The following is a 27,366-nucleotide window of genomic DNA, read 5'->3' as shown; positions in this document are numbered from 1 at the left end:
GGTCACCGAGCTCGAGTTCCTCGGTCATAAAATAACGGGAACGGGAATTATACCATCGGATGTTAAGGTGGAAGCTTTGGTTACGTTCCGAAGACCTGAGAGCGCTAATGAAGTTCGGAGCTTTCTAGGGTTGGCCAACTACTTAAATCGGTTCATACCAAACTTGGCGACAGTAGACTCACCGCTAAGAGAACTAACAAGGAAAGGAAATCCGTTCAACTGGCTGGACAAGCATGAGAAGGCTTTCAACGAAATCAAGACAATACTATCAGATCCGCCACGTTGGGTTTCTACCAAAAGGGAGATAGGACGCTGGTGATGGCTGATGCTAGTCCTATTGGACTCGGGGCATTGCTGATTCAGGTAGACAAGCACGGCAAACATCGATTGATCAGTTATGCATCTAAATCCCTGACCAGTACGGAGAAACGGTATTGTCACACGGAAAAAGAAGCTCTCGCTTTAGTTTGGGGTGTTGAGAAGTTCTACATTTATTTGTATGGGATCGAGTTTGAAATTCTGACCGATTGCAAAGCTCTCATCTATCTGTTTACACCGCGATCACGACCTTGTGCCCGAATCGAAAGATGGGTGCTACGGCTGCAAGGATTCGATTACGTAGTAACGCACATTCCAGGCGATCAGAACCAAGCAGACGTGTTGTCGAGGCTGTCAACACTGCGACCAGTAGCTTTCGATCAGCGAGAGGAAATTATGATCACAGAGATAACGGATTACGCTGCAAACGCGGTGGCTGTTCCATGGGGACAAATGGTAGAAGTTTCCAAAGTGGATGAGGAAATCCAGCAGGTTTTGGATCTTATGGGACAAGATAAACGTGACGAACTGCCAATCGAATTCCGGATGTTCGCTAATGAACTTTGCCAAGTAGGAGATCTTTTATTACGCGGAGATCGTATAGTTGTTCCACGAGCATTACGATCACGGGTTCTTCAAATTGCGCATGAGGGTCACCTGGGTTCCTCAATGATGAAATCAACGTTGCGTTTATCAGTATGGTGGCCCAAGATGGACAGAGAGGTAGAGAACTTTGTGAGGAATTGCCGAGGATGCATATTGGTATCTGCACCAGACGTACCGGAACCTATGACAAGGAAACAGCTGCCGGATGGACCCTGGAAGGAAATAGCTATCGACTTTTTGGGACCACTGCCGGAAGGTCAATGGCTTTTTGTAGTAGTTGACTATTACAGCCGTTTCGTAGAAGTAGTAGAAATGTGGGACATTACAGCTTCTGATACAATCCGAGAACTATCGACGATGTTCGGTCGTTTCGGAGTTCCGATCACAATGAGAGCCGATAATGGACCCCAATTGGGTAGCGAGTGTAAGGAGCTTAAAGCATTCTGTAAGGAATTCAACATTGAGTTGGTTAATACCATACCGTACTGGCCGCAGGCAAACGGTGAGGTGGAACGTCAGAATCGGAGTATCTTAAAACGGTTGCGAATATCGCAGGAGCTGGGCAAAGATTGGCGCCTTGAGTTGCGGAAATATCTGCTGGCATACCATTCTACATCTCACCCGACCACTGGTAGGTCCCCGTCGGAATTGCTGTTTGGACGTAGGATCAGGAATTAGCTGCCAGCAATACCGGAACGAAAAGCAGATGAAGAGGTGAGGGATCGGGATAAAATCGTTAAAGAGAAAGGGAAAGAATATGCAGATAACAAACGAAAGGCTCGTAGTAATGCGATTGGAAATGGGGATTTGGTATATGTTAAACGACAGAGGAAAGAAAACAAGTTGGCAACAGATTATTCATCGGAGTTGTTTAAGGTTATCAGGCGACAGGGGTCAGAAGTAACGGTCAAGTCATTGAGGTCAGGAAACGAATATAAACGCTATGTATCACATCATAAAAAAGCAGAAGCTCAGGTCCAAAATACACAAAGAAGGGAAAATGAAGAAAATCAAGCAGAACCGTCAGGAGGACAAGAAACAGGTGACAAGGAAGATTATTTGGAATCTGTATCAGAAGGTCACCAAACAAGTGAGATCAGCGGACGGGAATTAGGTCTTGACGCAAGTGTCTCTGCACCTGAAGAGCGAAGGCGTTTTGCTCCCAAGAAATTCCAAGATTATGTTCCTTTTTGAAAATTTAGAATTAAGGTGGGATGTAGAGATCTACTACTATGAGGAAGCACGAAGATGCGTACCTGTTGGATAGGACCTTGGGACGGGGAGAGAGGAGAGGGAAAAAACAGGAAGTGGGTTATATCTATGGTATAACCGCAAGGGTGACGTAGGACTATCGTTGATTTAGAGATCATTTGTATGAAGTTGAATCTGAATTCATTCTGAATGAATGAATATTTGGAGAACTTCGAAAACGAGAGCGTTACGTTGGAGGCACAAGGTTTTATGCATCCAATATTGGATACGGAAATATCCTACTGATGGGGAAGAATAATCTTCAGAAGCTATCCTGTTGATTGCGATTGATTGAAAAACCACAAAACCAAATGTATTTGGTCACAGTGTTACATGGATAGAAAACATTCAATTAAACTCTTTCACATGAATATATTTTGAAGATTCCCAAAGGAACTGCCAGATTATTTTCAGTAACGATTAGATATTTCCACATTTTCCTCGATACTGGAAGCCCACCAGTGGTTAATGCCAACTCGATAACCACCTGTTAATAGCACTTGATTGAAACATATTTGGTCACAGTGTAACATGGATAGAAAACATTCAATTAAACTCTTTCACATGAATATATTTTGAAAATTCCCAGAGGAACTGGCAGATTATTTTCAGTAACGATTAGTTATTTCCACATTTTCCTCGATACTGGAAGCCCACCAGTGGTTAATGCTAACTCGATAACCACCTGTTAATAGCACTTGATTGAAACATATTTGGTCACAGTGTTACATGGATAGAAAACATTCAATTAAATTCATTCACATGAATATATTTTGAAAATTCCCAGAGGAACTGGCAGATTATTTTCAGTAACGATTAGTTATTTCCACATTTTCCTCGATACTGGAAGCCCACCAGTGGTTAATACCAACTCGATAACCACCTGTTAAAAGCACTTGATTGAAACATATTTGGTCACAGTGTTACATGGATAGAAAACATTCAATTAAACTCTTTCACATGAATATATTTTGAAAATTCCCAAAGGAACTGGCAGATTATTTTCCAGCAATGATTAGATCTTTCCGGAACTTTCTCGATGCTGAATGGCATCCTAACGGAAAGAGTTCTGCGCGTGTATGTGTCGATCCTTCGCCGTCCACCTCCTCCAGCACGTTAGGCAACGATGTTGTCTTGTCGATGTCCTCACGAAAAATGAATGTGTCTCACCACCAGAATATCGCTTAAGTATGCTTTTTGTGTGTGATTGAATCGAGAGAAGGTGTGGTTTACAATGGCAATTTGGAAGGCAAACTAGAGGGGAATGAACTCTCTGAGCTCGGAACTTTCGGCGACTGAGCAATAATCGATTGCGGGCGCATACAATATTGGATACGGAAATATCCTACTGATGGGGAAGAATAATCTTCTGAAGCTATCCTGTTAATTGCGATTGATTGAAAAACCACAAAACCAAATGTATTTGGTCACAGTGTTACATGGATAGAAAACATTCAATGAAACTCTTTCACATGAATATATTTTGAAAATTCCCAGAGGAACTGGCAGATTATTTTCAGTAACGATTAGTTATTTCCACATTTTCCTCGATACTGGAAGTCCACCAGTGGTTAATGCCAACTCGATAACCACCTGTTAATAGCACTTGATTGAAACATATTTGGTCACAGTGTAACATGGATAGAAAACATTCAATTAAACTCTTTCACATGAATATATTTTGAAAATTCCCAGAGGAACTGGCAGATTATTTTCAGTAACGATTAGTTATTTCCACATTTTCCTCGATACTGGAAGCCCACCAGTGGTTAATACCAACTCGATAACCACCTGTTAATAGCACTTGATTGAAACATATTTGGTCACAGTGTTACATGGATAGAAAACATTCAATTAAACTCTTTCACATGAATATATTTTGAAAATTCCCAAAGAAACTGGCAGATTATTTTCCAGCAATGATTAGATCTTTCCGGAACTTTCTCGATGCTGAATGGCATCCTAACGGAAAGAGTTCTGCGCGTGTATGTGTCGATCCTTCGCCGTCCACCTCCTCCAGCACGTTAGGCAACGATGTTGTCTTGTCGATGTCCTCACGAAAAATGAATGTGTCTCACCACCAGAATATCGCTTAAGTATGCTTTTTGTGTGTGATTGAATCGAGAGAAGGTGTGGTTTACAATGGCAATTTGAAAGGCAAACTAGAGGGGAATGAACTCTCTGAGCTCGGAACTTTCGGCGACTGAGCAATAATCGATTGCGGGCGCATACAATATTGGATACGGAAATATCCTACTGATGGGGAAGAATAATCTTCTGAAGCTATCCTGTTAATTGCGATTGATTGAAAAACCACAAAACCAAATGTATTTGGTCACAGTGTTACATGGATAGAAAACATTCAATGAAACTCTTTCACATGAATATATTTTGAAAATTCCCAGAGGAACTGGCAGATTATTTTCAGTAACGATTAGTTATTTCCACATTTTCCTCGATACTGGAAGTCCACCAGTGGTTAATGCCAACTCGATAACCACCTGTTAATAGCACTTGATTGAAACATATTTGGTCACAGTGTAACATGGATAGAAAACATTCAATTAAACTCTTTCACATGAATATATTTTGAAAATTCCCAGAGGAACTGGCAGATTATTTTCAGTAACGATTAGATATTTCCACATTTTCCTCGATACTGGAAGCCCACCAGTGGTTAATGCCAACTCGATAACCACCTGTTAATAGCACTTGGTTGAAACATATTTGGTCACAGTGTAACCTGGATAGAAAACATTCAATTAAACTCTTTCACATGAATATATTTTGAAAATTCCCAGAGGAACTGGCAGATTATTTTCAGTAACGATTAGATATTTCCACATTTTCCTCGATACTGGAAGCCCACCAGTGGTTAATGCCAACTCGATAACCACCTGTTAATAGCACTTGATTGAAACATATTTGGTCACAGTGTAACATGGATAGAAAACATTCAATTAAACTCTTTCACATGAATATATTTTGAAAATTCCCAGAGGAACTGGCAGATTATTTTCAGTAACGATTAGATATTTCCACATTTTCCTCGATACTGGAAGCCCACCAGTGGTTAATGCCAACTCGATAACCACCTGTTAATAGCACTTGATTGAAACATATTTGGTCACAGTGTAACATGGATAGAAAACATTCAATTAAACTCTTTCACATGAATATATTTTGAAAATTCCCAGAGGAACTGGCAGATTATTTTCAGTAACGATTAGATATTTCCACATTTTCCTCGATACTGGAAGCCCACCAGTGGTTAATGCCAACTCGATAACCACCTGTTAATAGCACTTGGTTGAAACATATTTGGTCACAGTGTAACCTGGATAGAAAACATTCAATTAAACTCTTTCACATGAATATATTTTGAAAATTCCAAAAGGAACTGGCAGATTATTTTCCAGCAATGATTAGATCTTTCCGGAACTTTCTCGATGCTGAATGGAATCCTAACGGAAAGAGTTCTGCGCGTGTATGTGTCGATCCTTCGCCGTCCACCCCCTCCAGCACGTTAGGCAACGATGTTGTCTTGTCGATGTCCTCACGAAAAATGAATGTGTCTCACCACCATAATATCGCTTAAGTATGCTTTTTGTGTGTGATTGAATCGAGAGAAGGTGTGGTTTACAATGGCAATTTGGAAGGCAAACTAGAGGGGAATGAACTCTCTGAGCTCGGAACTTTCGGCGACTGAGCAATAATCGATTGCGGGCGCATACAATATTGGATACGGAAATATCCTACTGATGGGGAAGAATAATCTTCTGAAGCTATCCTGTTAATTGCGATTGATTGAAAAACCACAAAACCAAATGTATTTGGTCACAGTGTTACATGGATAGAAAACATTCAATTAAACTCTTTCACATGAATATATTTTGAAAATTCCCAAAGGAACTGGCAGATTATTTTCAGTAACGATTAGATATTTCCACATTTTCCTCGATACTGGAAGCCCACCAGTGGTTAATGCCAACTCGATAACCACCTGTTAATAGCACTTGATTGAAACATATTTGGTCACAGTGTAACATGGATAGAAAACATTCAATTAAACTCTTTCACATGAATATATTTTGAAAATTCCCAGAGGAACTGGCAGATTATTTTCAGTAACGATTAGTTATTTCCACATTTTCCTCGATACTGGAAGCCCACCAGTGGTTAATACCAACTCGATAACCACCTGTTAATAGCACTTGATTGAAACATATTTGGTCACAGTGTAACATGGATAGAAAACATTCAATTAAACTCTTTCACATGAATATATTTTGAAAATTCCCAAAGAAACTGGCAGATTAGTTTCCAGCAATGATTAGATCTTTCCGGAACTTTCTCAATGCTGAATGGCATCCTAACGGAAAGAGTTCTGCGCGTGTATGTGTCGATCCTTCGCCGTCCACCCCCTCCAGCACGTTAGGCAACGATGTTGTCTTGTCGATGTCCTCACGAAAAATGAATGTGTCTCACCACCAGAATATCGCTTAAGTATGCTTTTTGTGTGTGATTAAATCGAGAGAAGGTGTGGTTTACGATGGCAATTTGGAAGGCAAACTAGAGGGGAATGAACTCTCTGAGCTCGGAACTTTCGGCGACTGAGCAATAATCGATTGCGGGCGCATACAATATTGGATACGGAAATATCCTACTGATGGGGAAGAATAATCTTCTGAAGCTATCCTGTTAATTGCGATTGATTGAAAAACCACAAAACCATATGTATTTGGTCACAGTGTTACATGGATAGAAAACATTCAATTAAACTCTTTCACATGAATATATTTTGAAAATTCCCAAAGGAACTGGCAGATTATTTTCAGTAACGATTAGATATTTCCACATTTTCCTCGATACTGGAAGCCCACCAGTGGTTAATGCCAACTCGATAACCACCTGTTAATAGCCGCGCGTGTATGTGTGTGTAGCGATGTCTTCCCAGGGAACCGTTTGTGGCATCCTTCTCCTCCTGATAGATTCTCTTCTGGCCTAGGGTGCACAAACAGGCTCTTGGTGACACCGTTCATCCGCGCTTTCATGATAAATAAAGAGCTTCACCGCAACAGCGACAACATGCTCCAATCGCTGTTCAATTAGAACTGAGTGGATTTCTTCTTCTTCTTCTTTTTGGCTTTAAGAGGGTTTAAACTTTTCAGTTCATTCGCCTCTACGTAACTGAGTGGATTTCCGAGCGTCGCTCGCTTATATACCGATTGGTGATTTCAATAGCCTGTTTTGAAAGCAATTTTAAGACTATTGAAACAAGTTTTTGGATCAAAAAGTAACAAGTATATAACGCGTAGACATTTTATCTTTCGAATGAAGTGTTTATCATACCATTTCGTTCAGTTGTTTAGGAGCTATTAACGCTCAAAATCTCGGTCTCCGGCGTAACGCTTTCGTTTTCGAACCTTTGATTTTACACCCCGGTATAGAAATGAAAGACGTAGTCCTACGTCAAAAGAAAGGGTGAATCGGTGGCGTATGGTAGTGGAGTAAAGGAGCGGAATAAATAAAAGTATTTGGAGAAGTAAACCGGGTCTTTATTAGTTCAATACGGCGACAGAACGTAGCTGTTACATAACTGTACTAGCGTTGTACTTCGAAAATTGTATGTCTGTGCGCAGTAAATATTCTTTTCATTGACTTTCTCTTGAGTTAATAACTCAGATTGGAAACTTGTTTGTTGTGTTTGATGTTTCAGACGCTAAATAAAAAACTTTTTCATTGAAATATGTGGTGAAAATTAGTCGAATTTTTTATTGTCAGTTTGACATGCGGTGCAATGTACAACCAAAGTATGTCTGTCATGCTACGATGGTACCTGTACAACGGTAGTACAGCTGTATGTCTGTCCCTGGTATTATACCAGGGACAGACATACAGCTGTACTTGCGTTGTACGTGTACAGCGTTGTACAGGTACCATCGTACCATGACAGACATACTTTGGTTGTACATTGTACCGTATGTCAAACTGACAATCAGATATTTTTCCAATTTCCACCACATATTTCAATGAAAAAGATTTTTATTTAGTGTCTAAACTATCAAACACAACAAAAAAGTTTCCAATCTGAGTTATTAACTTAAAAGAAAGTCAATGAAAAGAACGTTTATCAAGTGATTTGATTCTGCTTGTTCATGCTACCCACTAACCGTCTATGGCGCTGCGCACAGTACAACTGTAGCCATGTACAGCGGTAAAACAGGTCGGTACAGGTACAGCGATTGTACCGAGTTGCTTGCATGGTTCTAGCGCTGTACATGGTGACAGACATACAATTTTCGAAGTACAACGCAAGTACAGCTGTATGTCTGTCATAAGTATTAGGTAACCTAAAATTGACGAATTTACGTTGGATTTACAACCAGATGGCGCAGCGAGTAAAATGAGAATATTTTGTTTTTTTGGTATGAAATTCGTTTAAATTTTCTAGAAAAATCAGAACTTATCTTCAAATTTCCCGGTATCATGTATTCTTTCCACGCTGAAAAGGTTAGGAAATCATCATTTTACAGTGGGCTTTGTGTATTACGAGGAATGGCTTGTTAATAATATTGTAACTTTATTTTTTTTCAACTAAGTAAACGATGAATAGGGCGTTTTGCGCTAAAAATACTGCAAATTCTTCTCGTAACGGCCCCTACATAATCAATGATATCAGCCAATTTGATATGATATCGATTTCATCGCAGTTATCCATAGTATCAATAACCGGTATGCATCATCAAACATAAAATTTTCGAAGATTATCTATGACTTTGGTCAAATCGCGTGTTGAAACCATCGTAAATATACAAAACTTCAACTTTCTTACCATATACTGACGACATTCAATGGCTGAAATGAATCTAAACTTAAACAAAATAAATAATCACCACCGAATATTGCTTTTCAGTACGTAAAATAAACAAACACCCTCACTTTTGTGGTTCTGAGCTCTAATGTAGATGTCGCATGAGCTGATTCAGCTTTGCGTAAATTCGTCAATTGGCGATCTAACGCAAAACGTAAACGATCGGTGAGACATCTGGATTTTGTTTTTGAACTAAGAAAATGATGCTAATGTAACCTAAAACTCAAAAAACAAATCACGTATACTTTACTTCCGGGCTTTCCAAGGTAGTTCTCACATGCAGGAATCGTGCATTTTGACGTAGGACTACGTCTAACCGGAAGATATAGGGGGTGAAACGGAAATCCAGGCACTGAACAAGTAGGAAAAAATGCAAGATTTGGAACGCTTATAACTCGAGCATTTCTCAATAGATCGCAAAGGTTTTTGCATCAATTGATAGGAAATATATCTACGCATCTATCATAACGAATAACATTTCATTTTTCTTGAGATAAATAATTGAATAATTGTGAAATATCAAGCCTTGTCAAAATGCACTATGTGCCCATTTTTGATTGGTCCATTTTGTGCTCCTCAAATCGTACCGAACAAAACGGGCAACCAGAGCAGCAGCGAAATACAATGAAGCACGATTGGAAAGGAAAAAGAAAAAAATGAACGAAACATTGGTCGCAGTCTCACACATGCGTAATTCTCGAGCCAGCCAGTCAGCTTAAAAATCCCCGCTCCGCTGCCGTAACGATCATTCTCATTCAAACCGTACACCACATCGGTTCGCATCACAACACATCAACAAACCAACCCAAGCAGAAAAGTTAAGGGAAAGGCAAAATCCCGCTCGAACCGTGTTGATCTGGAGTTCCCCGCAAGGGTAGCTAGGCCGAGCGCGTTAGTACCAGTGCACCAGTCCACCTAGCCGTCGTTATATAGTTTCGGCCGCCGAAGTGATCGAGTTAGCTGGCAAAGCTGCTCGCGACGATAAGAAAACCCGCATTCGGAACAGAACACATTCGGTTCGGTGGACATCAAGACAACAGGCAGTTGCAGCGAGTAGCGAGTGCCAAACGCAATCGCAAAACGGCAGCTGGTAGCAGAAGAAAAAAGTTTGTTCTTTATACAATCTGCTTTGGTGGCAAATCCAGAACAAGGCGGCATCAAGGGCGTTCGAAATGGTTTTTTTTTTCAAAACCACGAGTACTAAGTTTTCTAAATTGGAACCATTCCATAAAACAAGGCGCTTTTCAGGGCCATTAAACCTTCCAAAAAAGAGTTTAGGAGATACAGTTCAATGCTTTCTAAAACATTATCCAAAATAATAATAAAACACAAATTGATTTTTTCATAATTTGTTTGCCAGGATCTGATGAGTATGTGAATTTGGCAGTTGTTCTGAGCTTATTGATAGTTGGGGACTTTCCTGATTATTCATTTTTCACCAATTCTTAAATTGTTTCCAGATTGAAAGTACAGTAATTTACAATTAGTTCGACATTTAGCTAATTGGACGGACTTATTTAGTTGGACATTTTTGTAAACATAGAGATCCAAATTATGACCCCACATTGAAAGTCGACACTGTACCACTGTCATCGTAAATGTTCAATTACAGGTTGAAATCGCCTCCAATGCGACACTGAGTGGCGCTTCGGCACGTCGCATTGAATGTAATTTACTGTAAAATATGTCACAAAGCTGGATGGGAAGAAATTTTCCAACTGTGAAAGCTGTGGCGAGTGGCAAATGCAATCGCTAAACAGAAAGGTTTAGCCAAACAAGATGGGGATATCGAGTGATAACAAAACAATAAACTCTTTAGATTGAAGATAATTTTGTGATCCTGAAAAGGACCCTTTTTAGCCTGCATGTGAATCCAACGAGCGAACAAATCGTAATGAATGTATTTTTTGCCATCGCTCCCTTTTAACGCTCATTCGTTCGTCTCGTTGGACTCGCCCCTCTGGCTGAGTCAGCCGATTTGTCTCTATCCTGTGAGTGTGTACCGCTAGAGTATAAAACACGCGGACCCCAAAAAAATATCTTATTTTCTTTCAAACCGTAAACCCGTGTGGTTGTACGGCATCGGCATCGTGGACGTAACAAAGGAGGACAAGTTAAGGGAAAGGCAAAGTCTCACTCGAACCGTGCAGGTCTCCAGTTCCCTGTTGGTCGCATTCACTGATTGCTCCGCAAGGGTAACTAGGCCGAACGGATTGGTGCCGGAGCACCAGTATACCTAACAGCGATTATAGAGTTTCGGCCGTCGGAGTGCTCGAGTTGGCTTGCAAAGCTGCTCACGACAATCAGAAAACCCGCATCAAGAACAGAGCAGAGCGGTTCGGCGCTCATCAAGGCAACAATTAGTTTCAGTGAGTGGCAAAGTGTTCCTCCGGCACGTCGCATTAAATGTAATTTACTGAACAACATGTCACAAGCTGGATGGGAAGAAATTTTCCAACTGTGAAAGCTGTGGCGAGTGGCAAACGCAATAGCTAAACAGGAAGGTTTAACCGAACAAGATGGGAATATCGAGTGATAACAAAAACACAACACCAAAGGTTCTTTTCAGAACCATCAACATATTCATAAAGAGTAAACAGTAAACTAATCCATTTTTCAGGTAGACAGGTAGGTATTCACGAATTCAAAATAAAACAATATATTTAAAATATATATTTAACAAAAGCTGTCCCCTTTGTATAGTCCTACGTCACTCCGGTTATGTCCCCGACATTACCCACCCGTCTTTTTCTACTTGTGTTTGATTGTGCTCTCGAATTTCGTTCTTTAATTCAACAATTGTCAACATTTTTATAGTTTTCACTACTGAAAGAGGTAAATAAATAACATGTTATAAATAAAATTGCGCAGAACTAAATTTCTTACAAACTCATCGCAATCAAATAATCTTTTATGATTATAACATTGTAATTTATGGAAAGAACTACAAACCTTCCATAAGCTCACATGGCAAAATTTAAAACCATCATCACTTTCACCGCAGCGCCGCCTAGGTGTAGATTTGTACGTTAGATCGCCAATTGACGAATTTACGTAAAGCTGAATCAGCTCTTGCGACATCTACATTAGAGCTCTGAACCACAAAAGTGAGGGTGTTTGTTTATTTTACGTACTGAAAAGCAAGATTCGGTGGTGATTATTCATTTTATTTCAATTTAGATTCATTTCAGCCATTGAATGTCGTCAGTATATGGTAAGAAAGTTACAGTTTTGTATATTTACGATGGTTTCAACACGCGATTTGACCAAAGTCATAGATAATCTTCGAAAATTTTAAGTTTGATGATGCATACCGGTCATTGATACTATGGATAACTGCGATGAAATCGATATCATATCAAATTGGCTGATATCATTGATTATGTTGAGGCCGATACGAAAGGATTTGCAGTATTTTTAGCACAAAACTCCCTATTAATCGTTTACTTAGTTGAAAAAAATTAAAGTTACAATACTTATAACAAGCCATTCCTCGTAATATACATAGCACATTGTAAAATGATGATTTTCTAACTTTTTCAGCGTGGAAAGAATACATGAAACCGGGAAATTTGAAGATAAATTCTGATTTGTCTAGAAAATTTGAACGAATTTCATACCAAAAAAACAAAACATCCTCATTTTACTCGTTGCGCCATCTGGTTGTAAATCCAACGTAAATTCGTCAATGCCGTCAACGCGGATTGTTGGTCAGCTGTAGCTAATCAAAACAAACCGCTTTTACATTTCCGTAAAAGTGGATACTGTGCATACTAAAATGAGTCGAAAAGACGCGTAAAAATTGTTTTTTTTTATAAAATTATACGGGTTTTGATGAATGCCATAATTGCGCTATGTCACTTTTGCGAGGCCCATGGTAAGCAGAGTATGCCCTTTTGTGAAAATTTAGAATATTCACGGGAATCACACATTCCTTGCTATGAAGAATACGATTAGCTCTTGCGTTCAAAAGAGTTCTGTTCTGTCATTTAAACATTACCCTAGAATACTTTGATTTAACATTCATATGTTTGAATCGAATCGATGAACAGGTCCCGGGGCATTGTTCTGCACCCAAACGCTGCGCGAAACAAACATCCACCAGCTGGACATTAATTTCGACAGTGATCGGAAGGGGTGTCCGGCGTGCAACTCTATCGGAAACACCATCGGTCTGGTGAGCAAGGATCCGGACAGTAATGCCCACTTCGTGAGCAGTCAAGTCCCAGTGATCAACGAAACGATCGAACTGGTGAAGAAAGCTGCCTTCCGTAGTATCAGTAGCGAAGTGAGTTCCCCTCCCGGCAGCGGCAGCGGCGATGGTGGAATGGTATTTTTCGGAGATGCCCAACGGGGTCATGTGCTGAGTCACACGTTTCACCTGGTGGATTCCAACGCTCGCGGGTTCAGCAAGCTGTTCTCGATTGTGGTTCTGATGAAGGACAAGACGTTTCTGCTGAACATACAACCCTTCTTGGCGGATTGTTTGAAAAAGATTTCCAAGGAACTCCAAGGTTACGCTAGCGTTGTCCATGAGCAAGATTTGAAAGCGCAGGGATCACAGCGGGCGCAGAGGATGAGCCAAGGGTACACGGGAGCTACCTCCACAACAAGGTCTCTGGCGGAACTAACGGGGAAGGAATCCATTTTTGCCTATTTGCATGCACATTTCTCGTTTGTGCTATGGGCAGGTGTGCGTTATCTAACGGAAAGTATTACCCTTGGAAGCCCGTCGGTTCCACCGTGGCTGGGACGGGATACCGAGGAAGGATTTACCATGGTTCAAACCGATAAGGAAGGGTACATGTTGCGACGCATGGGACTGGGAAAAGCGGAGGACGAATCAAATCAAATCGACGAGCGGACGAAGGCTAAATATTCCCTGCGAATGTTTCGACAGATACTGAAGAGTGACTTCCCGTCGGTTTGCTTCTGTGTGTTGACGGGAATTCAGATAGTGATTCGTGGGCCATTCGTCAAAGGTGCCTGTTTGGTGAGAAATTTGAAGAAACTGATCCCGGAACCTCTTCACAAATTGGTCAGAGCTCGTGCCGAATCATACAAGGCTGCGAATGAGTGCCGGATAATCAATTTGAGCCAAGATGCGGTGGCACCGAATCCGTCCGCTGGAATTATGCGAATCGATTTGGTAGATGACCGGAATAAGGACACCGTAGCCGTTTGTGTTTGGGAAGGTGATTTGCCTTTGAAATGTAGGGAATCATTGGATAGAAAAATTAAATTGGGATAAAATTACCTTCTGGTTTTTTTCACAGTGCCAATGTTGCTTCAAAAAATAACCAAAGCTGTCGACGAAGAACTTTTTACTGATTTGGTCCTAGACAAACACTTGCGAGCCTTGATCGAGGAATGGAAAAAGTAAATCTGTGGAAATGGTCCGTAACAAACATTTATATGGCTTTCTTTCAATGTTTCAGCAAAGTGGTCTGCATTCGGAAGATGAGCTCCAACCAGGACGTGGCCAAGATCAAGCGAATAATGGGCATCCAGCCGCAGGACCAAACGCTGATCACATACTGGTACAGTCACTTATAACACCCGACTGCATTTCACGTGGAACCGTGTCCTCCATGTATTTCACTTAATTACACAAATAATAAAAGGAATATTGTGTTTTTCCTTCGAACCAATGTAAGCGTTTTATTCTTAGTTCTTGAAACCACAGCTGCTGCGGCGACCACGAGCCTTCTCGAATTTGCGTCCCTTCGAAAGCACATACGGCCGGGTGTTGGAGTGCGGCACACCAGGAGCACGACCAAAGTGAGTGCAGGCCTCGCGGGCATTACGAGCACCCTGCATCAGGACGGTGTTCTTTCCGGTAGGTGCGATCAGAGCCAGCTTGTCGAAGGTGTAAATCTTTCCGCCCCACTTCAGAATACGTTCGCGAGCCTTTTCCGTGATTCGCAGCGCACACACGCTCATCTTGGGCACATACAAGCTGCGGTCATCGTTGGTTACGGTTCCCACGACCACGGCAATGGTGTTCTCATCCTTGCCGCGGAGCTTCAGCAGCTTGGCCACCCGAGACAGCGAGATCGGAGGCTGATTCGTTCGGCTCATGAACAGACGGCGAAGGATGATCTTGTTGAACTTTTTGTGGGTTCTGCGGTACAGGAAGCGGTAAAGCTAAAAATCGAAAAATAAAAACCTTATTTACTATCGCTTGAATAAAAACCGTAGCATAACCTCCAAAGGAGGTGAGCCACGCAGAGAAGTCACGTAAACAAAGCACGCTTCGAAACTTACCTTCACCAGCAGCCGCAAATAAACATCAAGCGATTTTGGCTTGGTGCGACGAACCTTACGGTCCCACTTGTGATTGATATCAATACCCTGGATGGAGCAGAAAACAGAGAAAAACTCTCATTAGAAAAATTGAAAACACCAACACAAACTGTCACTAGCCGATAACAACTCTCGAATATCGACCATCACATGGAATAAACATTTTCAATTTTTTTCAACAGTTCCTCGCTAAAACGAGTAAATTCCATATCCAACGCACGAAGCGCTACTAAAACTAACTTTCTGCTAACATTTTTTAACGATTGAAATTGTTTTTTACCATATTTTGAACAAAAATTTACAGCTACTGCGAGACCGAATCAGACAACTCTTACCATCTTCAAGACCGGAAAAAGAAAGAACCAGCGATACCAACAGGAACTTTGATTTTGCTGTCAAGTGAATACGAGGATGACAGGTGCCGCGCCGTGTGACAGTGGGCGTTGAGCCAACAATGCCCAATTTGCCGAATGGGTTTTTATGTGTTCTACACAAGGTTAAGATAGTGGGGTGTGCCCAGGGAGCATGGTTATCAACTTTTTGAAAACGCTTAAGGTGATGGTGGAAGCTAGCCACAAATGGCGGCCACAATGGCGTTCATTTCTTTCATCTCCCTTCCTCACCCCTTGCCCGAAAATCAATAATTTTGCGAAACAGTGTGAAGAAAATGATCGTTTTCGCACACTTCCCATCAAGTAATATCAACCAAACTTTAATCGATTACTCACAAGATATTAAATTTTCATCTGCTGTCGCACTGTATAGTGAAAAACGTCGGAAACTCGAGCAAGTGCTCTGAAAGTTTAATTTTCATTTTTCAACCTTTGCCAATGGTTTTGTTTGTATTGGTGAAAGCATCGTTATTTTTTCAACACTGATGCCAGACAACATCATCGAAACAGCTATAAAAACCACTCAATAAAATGTTATTCCTGAGTCATAGCGTTTCATGTCATGAAAATCAATAGAATAAAATTGTGTTGATATGAATACAATTATTATTCTTACGTTTAATGGGTCCATAATGTAGGTTTTAGCAACTTTAACATTGGGTAAGAAAATTGTATTGCACAGCTCGGAACACTGCCACGGCTGCCTATGCTTTCAAAAATAGTAAACGGAAAAGTATTACATTCAATCAAAATACTCGGCCAATGAAGAGAAGGGTTAAGTGCGCTACACACATAGCGTCACCGTCACCGTCCCGTCAACTATTCTCTTGGACATATTTTGCCGACTTCAAAGTTGCCGGTAATGGTGTATGTGAATGCTACCATACGATTTCCATGGGAGAATATTTGACATTTCATTTCTTTACGTTGGCTTCACGGTGACGGGACCAGGGGTTAGACATCAATTGAATATAGGCTACCCAAAATCAAAATCAATATGGCGTCATTTGTTTACCAACATATCATTTGCGAAAATTTAAATCGTTGAAATCACGGGGATAGTATGCTTTATTTCTAACTGCATGAGCGATTTTCATATTTCGGTTTCACATGGAGGTTTTCACATTCAACATGGAGTTTAAAGTTAGCCACTATTCGACTATATAACAGGACCGAGTTGTAAACCATAGTAATTGATAGAACCAAAATGTCAGTGAACCGCAGCAATATTGGGTACACTGGCAATATGAGGGATTTGACGTTTTAGTCATACTCCTGGACGGGACGGTGTATGTGCAACGCACTTTAAGGCTCTCTAACGTGAATATGTGAAAACAATACGATCGAAGAAGAAAAAAATCAAGGAATTATCAACATCGAGTTACTATGCGGAAAAACTTGTTAATACCAAAAGAGCGAGCATGTGTTACAAATTTGCTCATGTTGTGCTCGTGTATAATCAGAATTTTACCTCATATGCAAATGCACCTTCTATATATATTTATTTTTGCAAATGTTCATCGGAACATATCGTTAATACATTTGACGAATTTCATGCCAACTCGTCTTAGGAGATGGCAGCACCATCTCGGATAGAAGTGAAACGTTGTGGGTGTAAAAACATGGGTCATTCAAGTAACTTTGCATACTTGAAATATTCGAAAAACAATTAGACTACTTTTTGGAAAAAAACAATTTTTTTTTCTTAATTTTTTACAAAAAAATATAACTTAAAAACTATGATACCTACAAAATTCATGTCAAAGGATGAAATGTAGGAAATTGTTTAAATTTTCATAAAAAATTACCAAAAAATTTTTGGAAAAATATTTCGTTGATAAAAAAGTTATTTCAAAAATTAAAATTCATTTTTCTCAAAAACGTATTTGTTGAAAATTTCCAAAAATATATATATGGATAGCCCTTAAAATTTCCAACAAGTCGTCCATACTTTGGAAGATGGGCACTATTACAGGGAAAAAGTTTTTCTAACAACAACATTTTCATGTTTTCTTTGAAAAAAATTCAACTTATCCTAAATTCGTTTAAAGTCAAGATAGCGATAAAGCGTATTCGAAGAGTTTTAGTTCTTGTTATAAAATTAAGTTTTGTCGAAGACATCAACTTTCTATCTTTTATATTTTTTGGAATATAAGTCATTTTTGTATGAAGACTCCTGAAAAAAAAAATGTTTTGCTCGTAACATTTTTGTGTGTAAATTTTCACGTTTGACATGTTCTTGACATGTTTCTAAATAGAGAAAAGTTAGCAGAGCATTTAAAATGCGTTAATTTATACAAAGAAAATGTTACGTATTGAACATTAATAGCATTTTTTCAAAGAAAAACATGAAAAAGTTGTTGTTCGAAAAACTTTTTCCATGCAAATGTGCCCATCGTCCGATGTATTGAAAACTTGTCAGAAATTTTAAGGGCTATTTATATCTAATTCTTTCAGAATTAGATATAGCACATGTTTTTGAGAAAAATGAATTTTAATTTTCAAAATATTTGTTTTGAATGAAATTTTTTTCCAAAAATATATGATAATTTTTAATGAAAAATAAAACAATTTTCTACATTCCATTCTTTGACTAAAAATTTGTAGGTCTGATATTTTTTTTTGTAGTTTTTTTTCAAATTTTGAGTTTTTTGCAACTTTTTTTCAAAAAATCTTAATTTAAAAACTATAATATCTACAAAAAGATGGTCAGAGAATGAAATGTAGGAAATTACTTAGATTTATATTAAGAATTATCAAAGAATTTTTTGGAAAACAAATTCGTTGAATCAAAAATATTTTGAAAATTAAAATTCTTTTTTCTCGAAAACATATGCTTTAAAAATTCTGAAATAAATAGATATAAATAGCCCTTAGAATCTCCAACAAGTTTTAATACATCAGACGAAGGGCAAATTAACATGGAAAAAGTTTTCCGAACAACAACTTTTGAATTTTTTTCTTTGAAAAAATACTATTAATGTTTATTTCGTTACATTTTTACGTATAAATTATCGCAATTCACATGCTCTGCATGCTCTCCTTCCTCTATTTGGAAACAATAACATGTCAAATGTGAGAATTTACACACAAAAATGTTACGAGCAAAACAATATTTTTTTCAGGAGTCTTCATACAAAAAATGACATATATTCCAAAAACTATAACAGATAGAAAGTTGACGTCTTCGACAAAAGTTCACATTTTAATAAGATATAAAACTATGTCGAATACACTATATCGCTATATTGAACAAAATTAGGATAAGTTGTATTTTTTTCAAAGGAAATATAGAAAAGTCGTTTTTAGAAAAAAAATTTCCCTGTAAAAGTGCCCATCTTCCGATATATGGACGACTTGTTAGAAATTTTAAATGCTATACATATATATATATATATATATTTCTGGGAATTTAAAAAAAATACGTTTTTGAGAAAAATTAATTTTAATTTTTAAAATAACTTTTTTTGCAGCCAAATTTTTTCAAAAATTTTTTTAGTATTTTTTCGTTAAAATTTAAACAATTTCCTACAATTCATTCTTTGACATAAATTGTGTAGGTATCATAGTTTTTGAGTTATAATTTTTTGTAAAAATCTAAGAAAAAAAACTGCCTTGGATAGATCCAGACCATCTCCCCGACTACTCGAGCCGCTGCAGATTGATCGCGTTGGAATCGTTAGCTTCTAGGGGTGCCAACCTTCAAAAAATATTTGTGTTTGATCTGTTAAATTGAAATTTTGATTGTTCATCCTTATTATATAATGTATCATTCTATGTACCATTTCGACAACTACGTGTGCGAGATCTATTGTTTATCAGTCGCCATAGGACTTCCTACGGATTCCATAACCCCTTAGAGAATTGTTTCCGTGAATTCAATAGTGCTTGTGCTGTGTTCGATTTTAACGTGTCCAAAACTGTCTTTAAAAATATGATTCAGAATTTAATATAAGGATTCAGTCTGAGGAATTATAAACAATTCGAGACGGTGATAAATAAATAAAATGTCTAAAATAGCTTCCGGCATTCGGAATGACAAATTCGGATTACGTTTTAAAAACCGCTCTGCTGATTCGTCCATGATATCTGGTTGCAATTGCAAACGTAGTTAGTGGGTAGTTAGATAATCAAATTGTTTTCAAAACTAAATGTTTATCTTTTGTTGGTGGAGACGGACATTACACGACTTGATCGCTATTTTATTTTCGTCAATATTTCTGGAGTAAAAATGAGAAAAGTTCACCGCTGATTCGATAAACTGGAAGAGAAGTGAGGGTAGAACATTTACGTAACGAAAAATACCCAAAAAAAATTACTCGATAACAATGAGAACCTTATTTTCTGCAGACGAAAATTCACATCGAACTGCTCTTTGTAGATTTTTGTTTTGTTTTTATTCACAATTTTAACAGAAAGTCAGCTAGGTGTACACAGTATGTGTCAAAGGTATTGATACACTATACTGCAAATTTGTACATCACTAAAATTTAAAATAAAAATGTAATTTATCAATTATACAGGGGTGTCCGTCTTTCCCGACTTTCCCCTAATAAGGAGAAATGTGTCTTCCAAATGCCATCTGGCACGCGCCAGAAGTTTCTTGTTCGCGCTCTGGAAGTTCCTGTCATAACATTCCAAAATGAGTGAAACGAGCAGAAGAAAGAATTAGATTCAACATTAACTGTTGTTTATTCAGATGTTGCTTCTAAATTGTTTGTCCACCCCATGAAAGAAAACTTATGTTTGTAAATATAATTCACGTCTAATTTTGCTACAGTAATTTTGTCGAGTTAAAGTTCTTTATAAATAAGAACGAAGAAGAACCAAACTTCTCAATAGAATATTTCGTCTTTTTCGAGTTAGCTACTACTCTTTCCACGATCTTAATGTAGGAACCAAGGAGCTGGAATTGACAGGTGGTTCGTTGGAGGCGATCTGGCGTAGTGGTAACATCCATGCCTCTCACGCAAAAGGTCACGAGTTCAATTCTCACTCCCGACATTCTTCCAAAAATGGTAGTAAAAAGTGACGAACCAGCCAAATGAGTTGAAAATCACTATAATACAGATAAAAAAAAAAAAAAAAGAAAAGGTGGTTCGTTTTCGACAGTATGAGGATAAGGCATGGATGATGCGAGAGGGGATGAAAAATGACAGCGGCTTTTTTTGTTTATAAACAAAATAGATCAAATCTTTATGCTACATAGCGGTCTCCACCAACATATACCTACGCTGGGCTGGTTTCAATCGAACTAGCTGTTGTGTCTCACAACCCGAACGATCAGGCGAGTCTTCAGCTAAAGCAGTACGGCACAAGCCCACCGGTTATTAAGAGCCACCTCTTTTATATACCCACTAGCAAAGCTCCCACAATCGCTGAGTTTCCAATCCCAGCAGCAACGGCAACAACCCTCACGTCCCGTAGAACAGCAATGCAGACAATAACTTGCAGCAGTCACCGAAACACTACAATGATGCCAACAGCGTAAACAAAACCAACATTTATGCGCAGCAAACACATAGCGGCATGCACTTCTCATTGCATGCCATTTGTTATCCTCTTTCTCGGAAAACTCTAGCCGTTCGTTTGGCCGCTGTCAATTCGAACTCAAGTAATGGTTAAACAGCAGTTCTGACATAACGTTCCACCTTATTATACCGCCTTGGTAGGAACTCCCATTTTCGGAACAGCGAGTGTGAAGAATGTACTTCGTGAAAAAAATCAAACTTTATGGTGTTTACAACTCAAACTATGTATTTAGAGTTTTTGTTGGAAATAATACACACATCTTATGAAACTAGCATTTACTAACACAGGATGCTTATAACGTATTAACTTGACTGTAGCAACAAGAAGATAAATCACTATTGATGCGTGTCGTATTTATCTCGGTTTTCATATGACTCGAGCCCATCTACCGCTTAAATCTCTCGACTGCCTCCTCCCAGTAGCGCATGTTTCGGAGAAGCTTTAATTTATTAACCGGATTCGGGGTGAACACTTTATCAACCTTTCGGATACGTCTGATTTCGTTTTTGGTGCTCCAAACGCCCATATTGACTCCCGCCAGAAAAATAGCTCCCAGTGCTGTAGCGTCCGCGGAGCTTCCACGCTCAACCGGTATGCTGATAAGATCGGCAATTGTTTGGCAGACGAAATCATTCTGCGAGACGTATCCGTCTATTTTGATTTTCGTGAAATTTTCCATCGATTGGCTTTGCGTTTCCTTGTGGGCACAGACGTACATCAGGGAAATTTTATACACCAGACTCTCCAACACGGCTCTGACCATGTGCTCCGTCCGGGTTGTTTTCTTGATCCCGATGAAGCAGGATCCGTCGGTCATGTCCCGAGGTCTGCTGACGCTGAATGCCGGTACGAATACCACCCCGTTGGAGTCCGGTACTGCCGATGCCATTGTCGAGGCGGATAGAATATCTTTGAAAAGCCCGATCTTTAACGCCCAGTCTATCACGGCAGCGCAATCGTTGCAAGTTTTCTCCAAAACATAAACGATCTCCTCCAGCTCCGAGACGGGATTGGTGTATTTGTAGCCAACGAGCGAGGCGAGTCCGTGGTTGGAACCCAGACAGCTTGAGCCTGTCATGATGCTCAGGACGGTTTCGTTGTCTATTTTCAGGTAGAGGCTCGTTTTCTCGAAGCAGCAGGTTCCCCAGAGGGCGGCAGATGTGTCTGAAATCTTTTGGGGTCATTAGAAATGTGAAATGCCTATATTTTGTGGATATTGGCTTACCGAGGTGCCGATTTTGATGGCGCTTCCAAAAATGGAGGCATCAATGGAACCGAAATCGAACGAGTTGTCCACAACGTTTGGAAGGATGTTTTTCTGAAACGAGTACAGATTTGATTGTGATGCGCTTTGATTGGCCACAATTGGGGTTCGATACCTCAATTGGATACAGCATGGAGGCCCACTTTGCCCACTGCAAGCTGAAGGAATCGTAAAAACCTGTCACTGCACAATTGGTAACATCACTAATGTGCTCCAGATCTTTGTTGTATCTGGCACCATGTCTGAACCGATACAGCAACCACGCGTCGATTGTCCCGAAGAGTACATTCCCTTCCTGAAGATCCTTTTGAATCTTGGGACAGTTCTCTAGCATCCAGGCTAAACGCATCGTAACGTGGGAGCTTTTCACATCGAACACACTTTCGCTGAGATATCGCTGCCTCTTGGTGGCGCAGTGAAGCAGACAAGAACTTGCTTTGAATGACTTAAACATGAAGTCATCATTGCACTCCTTGACCATTTCCTTACAGCGAGTATCCTGAGCGGTGATGAAATTGTGATACACCTTTCCGGTGGTTTGATTCCAGCAGGTAAACGATCCCCGGTGGGTGGCCAATGCGAGGAATGCAATCTGTCCGGCAGTCAGATTGGCCTCTGCAAATATACGGGGAAAATGTTTTGGCAATAAAAGCTAATCCGTGCGCATTTATTACCGACCTCCAAGTGCAGCCTTGACTGTGCGGATGATGTTGTTCCACAGTTTATTTGGATCAATTTCTATTCGTCCTGACGCTGGGTATACGAATTTGATCTGCATGGTGATAGAGGTTTCTGTAGCTAAGAGTGTTGAAATATGAACACTATTAATTTACATGATTTTGCGCTGTGCCAACGATCTCGGTCCTAGATGAATCTCGAAATAGAGCGCAGATGTAGCATTTCACCAGCTTCGCATCGACATTCAGCGCCGCCACATATTTGACTGCAGATTCCATCCTTGACCACAAATCTGCGACTCAACAAACCTGGTAAGGAGAACGGCTAAACCAACTGAAACACCCACCAAAACTTAACTGAAAACTATCATGGAACGAAAAAGCGCAGAACGAGCGGCATCATCACATATGATATATATTTTTATTGAAAACCCATCAGAGCGTGGAAACTCGCATCAAGTGTTTTCGGTGATATAGGAAGGAAAGGCCTTCGAAAGACCATCCCAATCGCATCGGTGAAAAATCAAGGCCAAACAATGGATTAGAGCTTGACATATGCAGCAAGAAAAAAAAACATGTGAGCTTTGGGTATTTGGAATTACTTTTATTGGAAATAAAAAACACACCAGCATTATCACAGACTTTCAGCTCAGATCGATCGGTTCGTCTTCAGTGTACCATCGCTTGAAGCGCTCAACGGCGCGTTCCCACCGCCACATGCTTCTCAGGCAATTGTTCTTATTCGTCGCGTTGGGCTCGAAGATGCGTTCAACTTTCCTAATATCAATCAGTTCTTGTTTGCTGTGCCAAATGCCGACATTGATGCCCGCGAGAAACATCGCTCCCAGTGCGCTCGAGTCGGCGAACTCTCCCCGTTCCACGGGAAGACCGGTGATATCGGCCAGTGTTTGGCAGATGAAGTTGTTCCGCGAAACGCCACCATCAACCTTAATACGAGTGAACGCGAATCCGGTTTCCTTCAGGGCACACACGTACAGTAGAGCTACCCGATAAACGAGACTCTCGAGAAGTGCTCGGACCATGTGTTCCTTTCGGGTTGATGCTTTTATGCCAATGAATCCAGTGCCCGCGGTATCATCCCTTATCGGTGGCTGGAAAAAGTTATTTCAAGTGATAAGAACAAAAAGTTGAGATGGGATATATCTGTGATATGACCGCGAGGTGAATGTAGGACTGCCGTTGGCTTAGTGATCATTTGTTTGAAGTTGCATCTGAATCGATTCTCAATGAATGGATGAATTGATGTTTTGAAAAATTGTTGAACGTTCTTCTTGTAAATGTGTGAGTGGATGAGTTTAAGTATTTCTTATTTTGGGGGGTTTTGAAAACGAGAGTGTTACATTTCAGCCACAAGATTTTGAGCCTTAATACCTCTTTATCCACCGAACGAAGTGACATGATAATCACTTCATTCGAAAGATAAAATATCTACGAGTTATATGCTTTGAAAGCAAACTACTGATAGAGACGAATGAACTGAAAAAGTTTGAGGTCTCTATCGTTCAAGACAACAACAACAATAACAAATTTATATAATACTAGCTGTCCCAACGAACTTTGTCTCGCCCAGAATTGATTTTTTGATGTGAATACATACGTACGTCCACGTTTCCTTACTAAACGAATGTTCGTGGGTCCGATCGCAGAACTCTTCATTGATCTCTTTACAATTTCCTGGTAATCCTACCAAAATTCGTCATTATGATATAATTTATTATTTTCAGACACAATTCTCGTTAATTCACTTGCAAATAACATGTTTCTCCGTTATATGGAATACTTGTTTGATGCAGAAAATATAATAAAATAAAGACAGCTTGAATCCAACGATTCCTTCCTCCAGTTTCCAGAGGATGTTGCGGTGTCAAGCCTTCATAGAAATGTTTCTCTATTTTTGCATTTGCTCTATTAAATCTCATATTTTGCAGAAATTTGTTTTTTGTTTGTATTTGTTTCAGAGAAGCAAGGTATGTCAAACCATCATAGAAACATTCTCCATTTGTGCTCCATTTCCCCGGCCCCAAATACTCCCACATACAAATAGTGGTTCTCAGATTTTCGTGCAAAGTGGTGGATTTCTTCTTTATCGCAGAAAATTAGACCCGTATTTTTTAGTTTTTCGTTGGGGTGGCCATTTCCATTTAAAGGGTGGTCCGAGAAATATTTTTTTCTCATCCTTTCCACAAATTCTTTTTTTTCAAAAATCCATAACTTCTGAACTACTGTACCGATTCAGATGATCGATATATCAAATTAAAGTCAACCAGATAGACTTTTTTTAAAAATATTACTCTTGTGAAAAAAAAGTATTTTGGTTTCGTAATTATTAATTCATATTTTTTTAATATTTTTCCTTGATAGCTGATGTATCCAAAATTAAAGAGGTGTGATTTTTCGTTTTAGAGTTATGTTTTTTTAAAGTTAACATGTTTTTAGTTTTCGTTCAATATTCCTACGCGACAAGACTAGATCTATGTAACTAGAATACAGTTTGATATTTTTTCAAAGAAGCTAATTGGCTTTAATTTGATTTTTGATTTGATGTAATTTGAATTTAATTTGATGTCGGTCATCTGAATCGGTTCAGTAGTTCAAAAGTAATACATTTTTGAAGAATGTCATATTTGAAAAAATGAGAAAATAATGATTTTTCGGACCATCGGTTAACTTTGAAAAATCCTAGCTCAAAAACGAAAAAAGTGGAACTTTGGCCTTCTCAACGTAGTTACTTACTTGCGTCGTTTTTATTAGTAGTACTTAGTTGAGTTTTCTATGCCGGATAAAACGCCTTGAATGTATTCTGGAATGGCAAGTTCTAGAATACGCGGGACCACAGTGCAAGCCAGAAGAAATTTCTTTGACGAAAAATCCCCTGGCCATGAGACCATGAAAACTATAAAAATTAAATACAATCAGTAATAACAAAAACAGAATTGAAATTTTCAGCGACTGTAGTATTTCTCCGAAAAATTGACTTTGATTTGATATGTCGATCATCTGAACCGGTATAGAAGATCAGAAGTTATAAATTTTAAAAAAGGCATTTTTAGAAAAAGTGAGTGAAAAAGATTTTTCGGACCACCTGAAAATGGAAATGGTCACCCTAACTTAAAAAATAAAAAATGCGAAGGACAACAAAACAAAACAAACAAACTGCAGCACGCCAATCGACTGCCATAGTAACAAAGTGGACAAACCAATATCAGTGCATCGGACAAACCATGATCAGAATTGAAGTCATCCAGATGCATTAACGGTTGCATTTAAAACAAAATAGACAAAAATTGCCGATTTTTCAGGGGTTACTTTCACACGCACTGACGAAACGACCCATACAGCATCAATCATAGTAACCCATGAGTCAGCAGAAAAAAATTGACAGCTCTATCAGTCGAACTCTAATAGCGAATTCGTTTTTAAAACTGAGTTAGTGTCAAACAGGCTTTGTAAAAAAACCGGAAGTGGGTTATATCTATGGTATAACCGCAAGGGTGACGTAGGACTATCGTTTATTTAGAGATCATTTGTTTGAAGTTGAATCTAAATCCATTCTGAATGAATGAATAAATGAATATTTGGGGGACTTCGAAAACGAGAGCGTTACGTTGGAGGCACAAGGTTTCATGCATCCAATATAGGATACGAAAAACTTTGTTCTGAAGAATAATCTTCAGAAGCTAACCTGCTAACTGTACTTGATTGACAAATCACAAACCCAAATGTATTATATGGATATTTTATGGATACAAAACATTAAAATAAACTCTTTCGCTTGAATGTAATTTTCAATTCCAAGGGGAACTGGCAGATTACTTTCCAGCAACGATTAGATATTTCCACATTTTCCTCGATACTGGAAGCCCACCAGTGGTTAATACTAACTCGATAACCACCTGTTAATAGCACTTGATTGAAACATATTTGGTCACAGTGTTACATGGATAGAAAACATCAACATAAATAATTTCACATGAATGTGATTTTAAATTCCCAGAGGAACTGGCAGATTATTTTCCGGATCTTTCTCGATGCTGAATGGCATCCAAACGGAAAGATTTCCGTGCGTGTATGTGTGTGTGTAGCGGCTGCTTCGATGGTCACCTTCTCTTCTTCTGAAGGATTGAA

General features: G+C 39.2%; 5 protein-coding genes across 8 annotated transcripts in view; 2 read left to right on the top strand and 3 right to left on the bottom strand.

Moving 5' to 3' along the window:
* The first annotated feature begins 318 nt into the window (after positions 1-318).
* Positions 319-1,602, top strand: LOC129767032 (uncharacterized protein K02A2.6-like). The gene has a single exon (XM_055767640.1). It carries the CDS (start codon positions 319-321, stop codon positions 1,600-1,602), a length of 1,284 nt encoding a protein of 427 aa, XP_055623615.1.
* Positions 1,603-12,752: 11,150 nt separating this feature from the next.
* On the top strand, positions 12,753-14,700 carry LOC129765361 (folliculin). 2 transcript variants are annotated; one of them, XM_055765598.1, is made up of 4 exons: positions 12,753-12,926; positions 13,102-14,244; positions 14,326-14,428; positions 14,488-14,700. In XM_055765598.1, exons 1-4 carry the CDS (start codon positions 12,884-12,886, stop codon positions 14,603-14,605), a joined length of 1,407 nt encoding a protein of 468 aa, XP_055621573.1. In that variant the 5' UTR covers positions 12,753-12,883; the 3' UTR covers positions 14,606-14,700. The 2 variants fall into 2 exon arrangements, with proteins under 2 accessions (XP_055621573.1, XP_055621572.1); XM_055765597.1 differs by having other exon boundaries at positions 13,102-14,262.
* Positions 14,614-15,715, bottom strand: LOC129765363 (60S ribosomal protein L18). Of its 2 annotated transcripts, none has more exons than XM_055765600.1 (3): positions 15,691-15,715; positions 15,317-15,403; positions 14,614-15,196 (listed from the first exon to the last, which is right to left on the bottom strand). In XM_055765600.1, exons 1-3 carry the CDS (start codon positions 15,691-15,693, stop codon positions 14,717-14,719), a joined length of 570 nt encoding a protein of 189 aa, XP_055621575.1. In that variant the 5' UTR covers positions 15,694-15,715; the 3' UTR covers positions 14,614-14,716. The 2 variants fall into 2 exon arrangements, with proteins under 2 accessions (XP_055621575.1, XP_055621574.1); XM_055765599.1 differs by lacking the exon at positions 15,691-15,715 and adding an exon at positions 15,636-15,688.
* Positions 15,716-21,582: 5,867 nt separating this feature from the next.
* Positions 21,583-23,667, bottom strand: LOC129771777 (putative glycerol kinase 5). Its single transcript, XM_055775801.1, has 5 exons — positions 23,377-23,667; positions 23,222-23,315; positions 22,659-23,158; positions 22,505-22,597; positions 21,583-22,450 (listed from the first exon to the last, which is right to left on the bottom strand). Exons 1-5 carry the CDS (start codon positions 23,497-23,499, stop codon positions 21,665-21,667), a joined length of 1,596 nt encoding a protein of 531 aa, XP_055631776.1. The 5' UTR covers positions 23,500-23,667; the 3' UTR covers positions 21,583-21,664.
* A 144-nt stretch (positions 23,668-23,811) lies between these two features.
* The window catches only part of LOC129771776 (putative glycerol kinase 5), a 69,803-nt gene continuing 66,248 nt past the window's right edge, over positions 23,812-27,366 (bottom strand). For both annotated transcript variants that reach the window (XM_055775799.1, XM_055775798.1), the window contains exon 8: positions 23,812-24,332. In XM_055775799.1, the coding sequence (XP_055631774.1) occupies positions 23,865-24,332 (468 nt within the window). In that variant the 3' untranslated portion in view covers positions 23,812-23,864. The remainder of the gene's footprint in view (positions 24,333-27,366) is intronic.

This window comes from Toxorhynchites rutilus, chromosome 2, assembly GCF_029784135.1.
Source record: "Toxorhynchites rutilus septentrionalis strain SRP chromosome 2, ASM2978413v1, whole genome shotgun sequence".
NCBI lineage: Eukaryota > Metazoa > Arthropoda > Insecta > Diptera > Culicidae > Toxorhynchites > Toxorhynchites rutilus.
The sequence above is the reverse complement of the archived record's forward strand: the minus strand, read 5'-3'. Positions and strand labels throughout refer to the sequence as shown.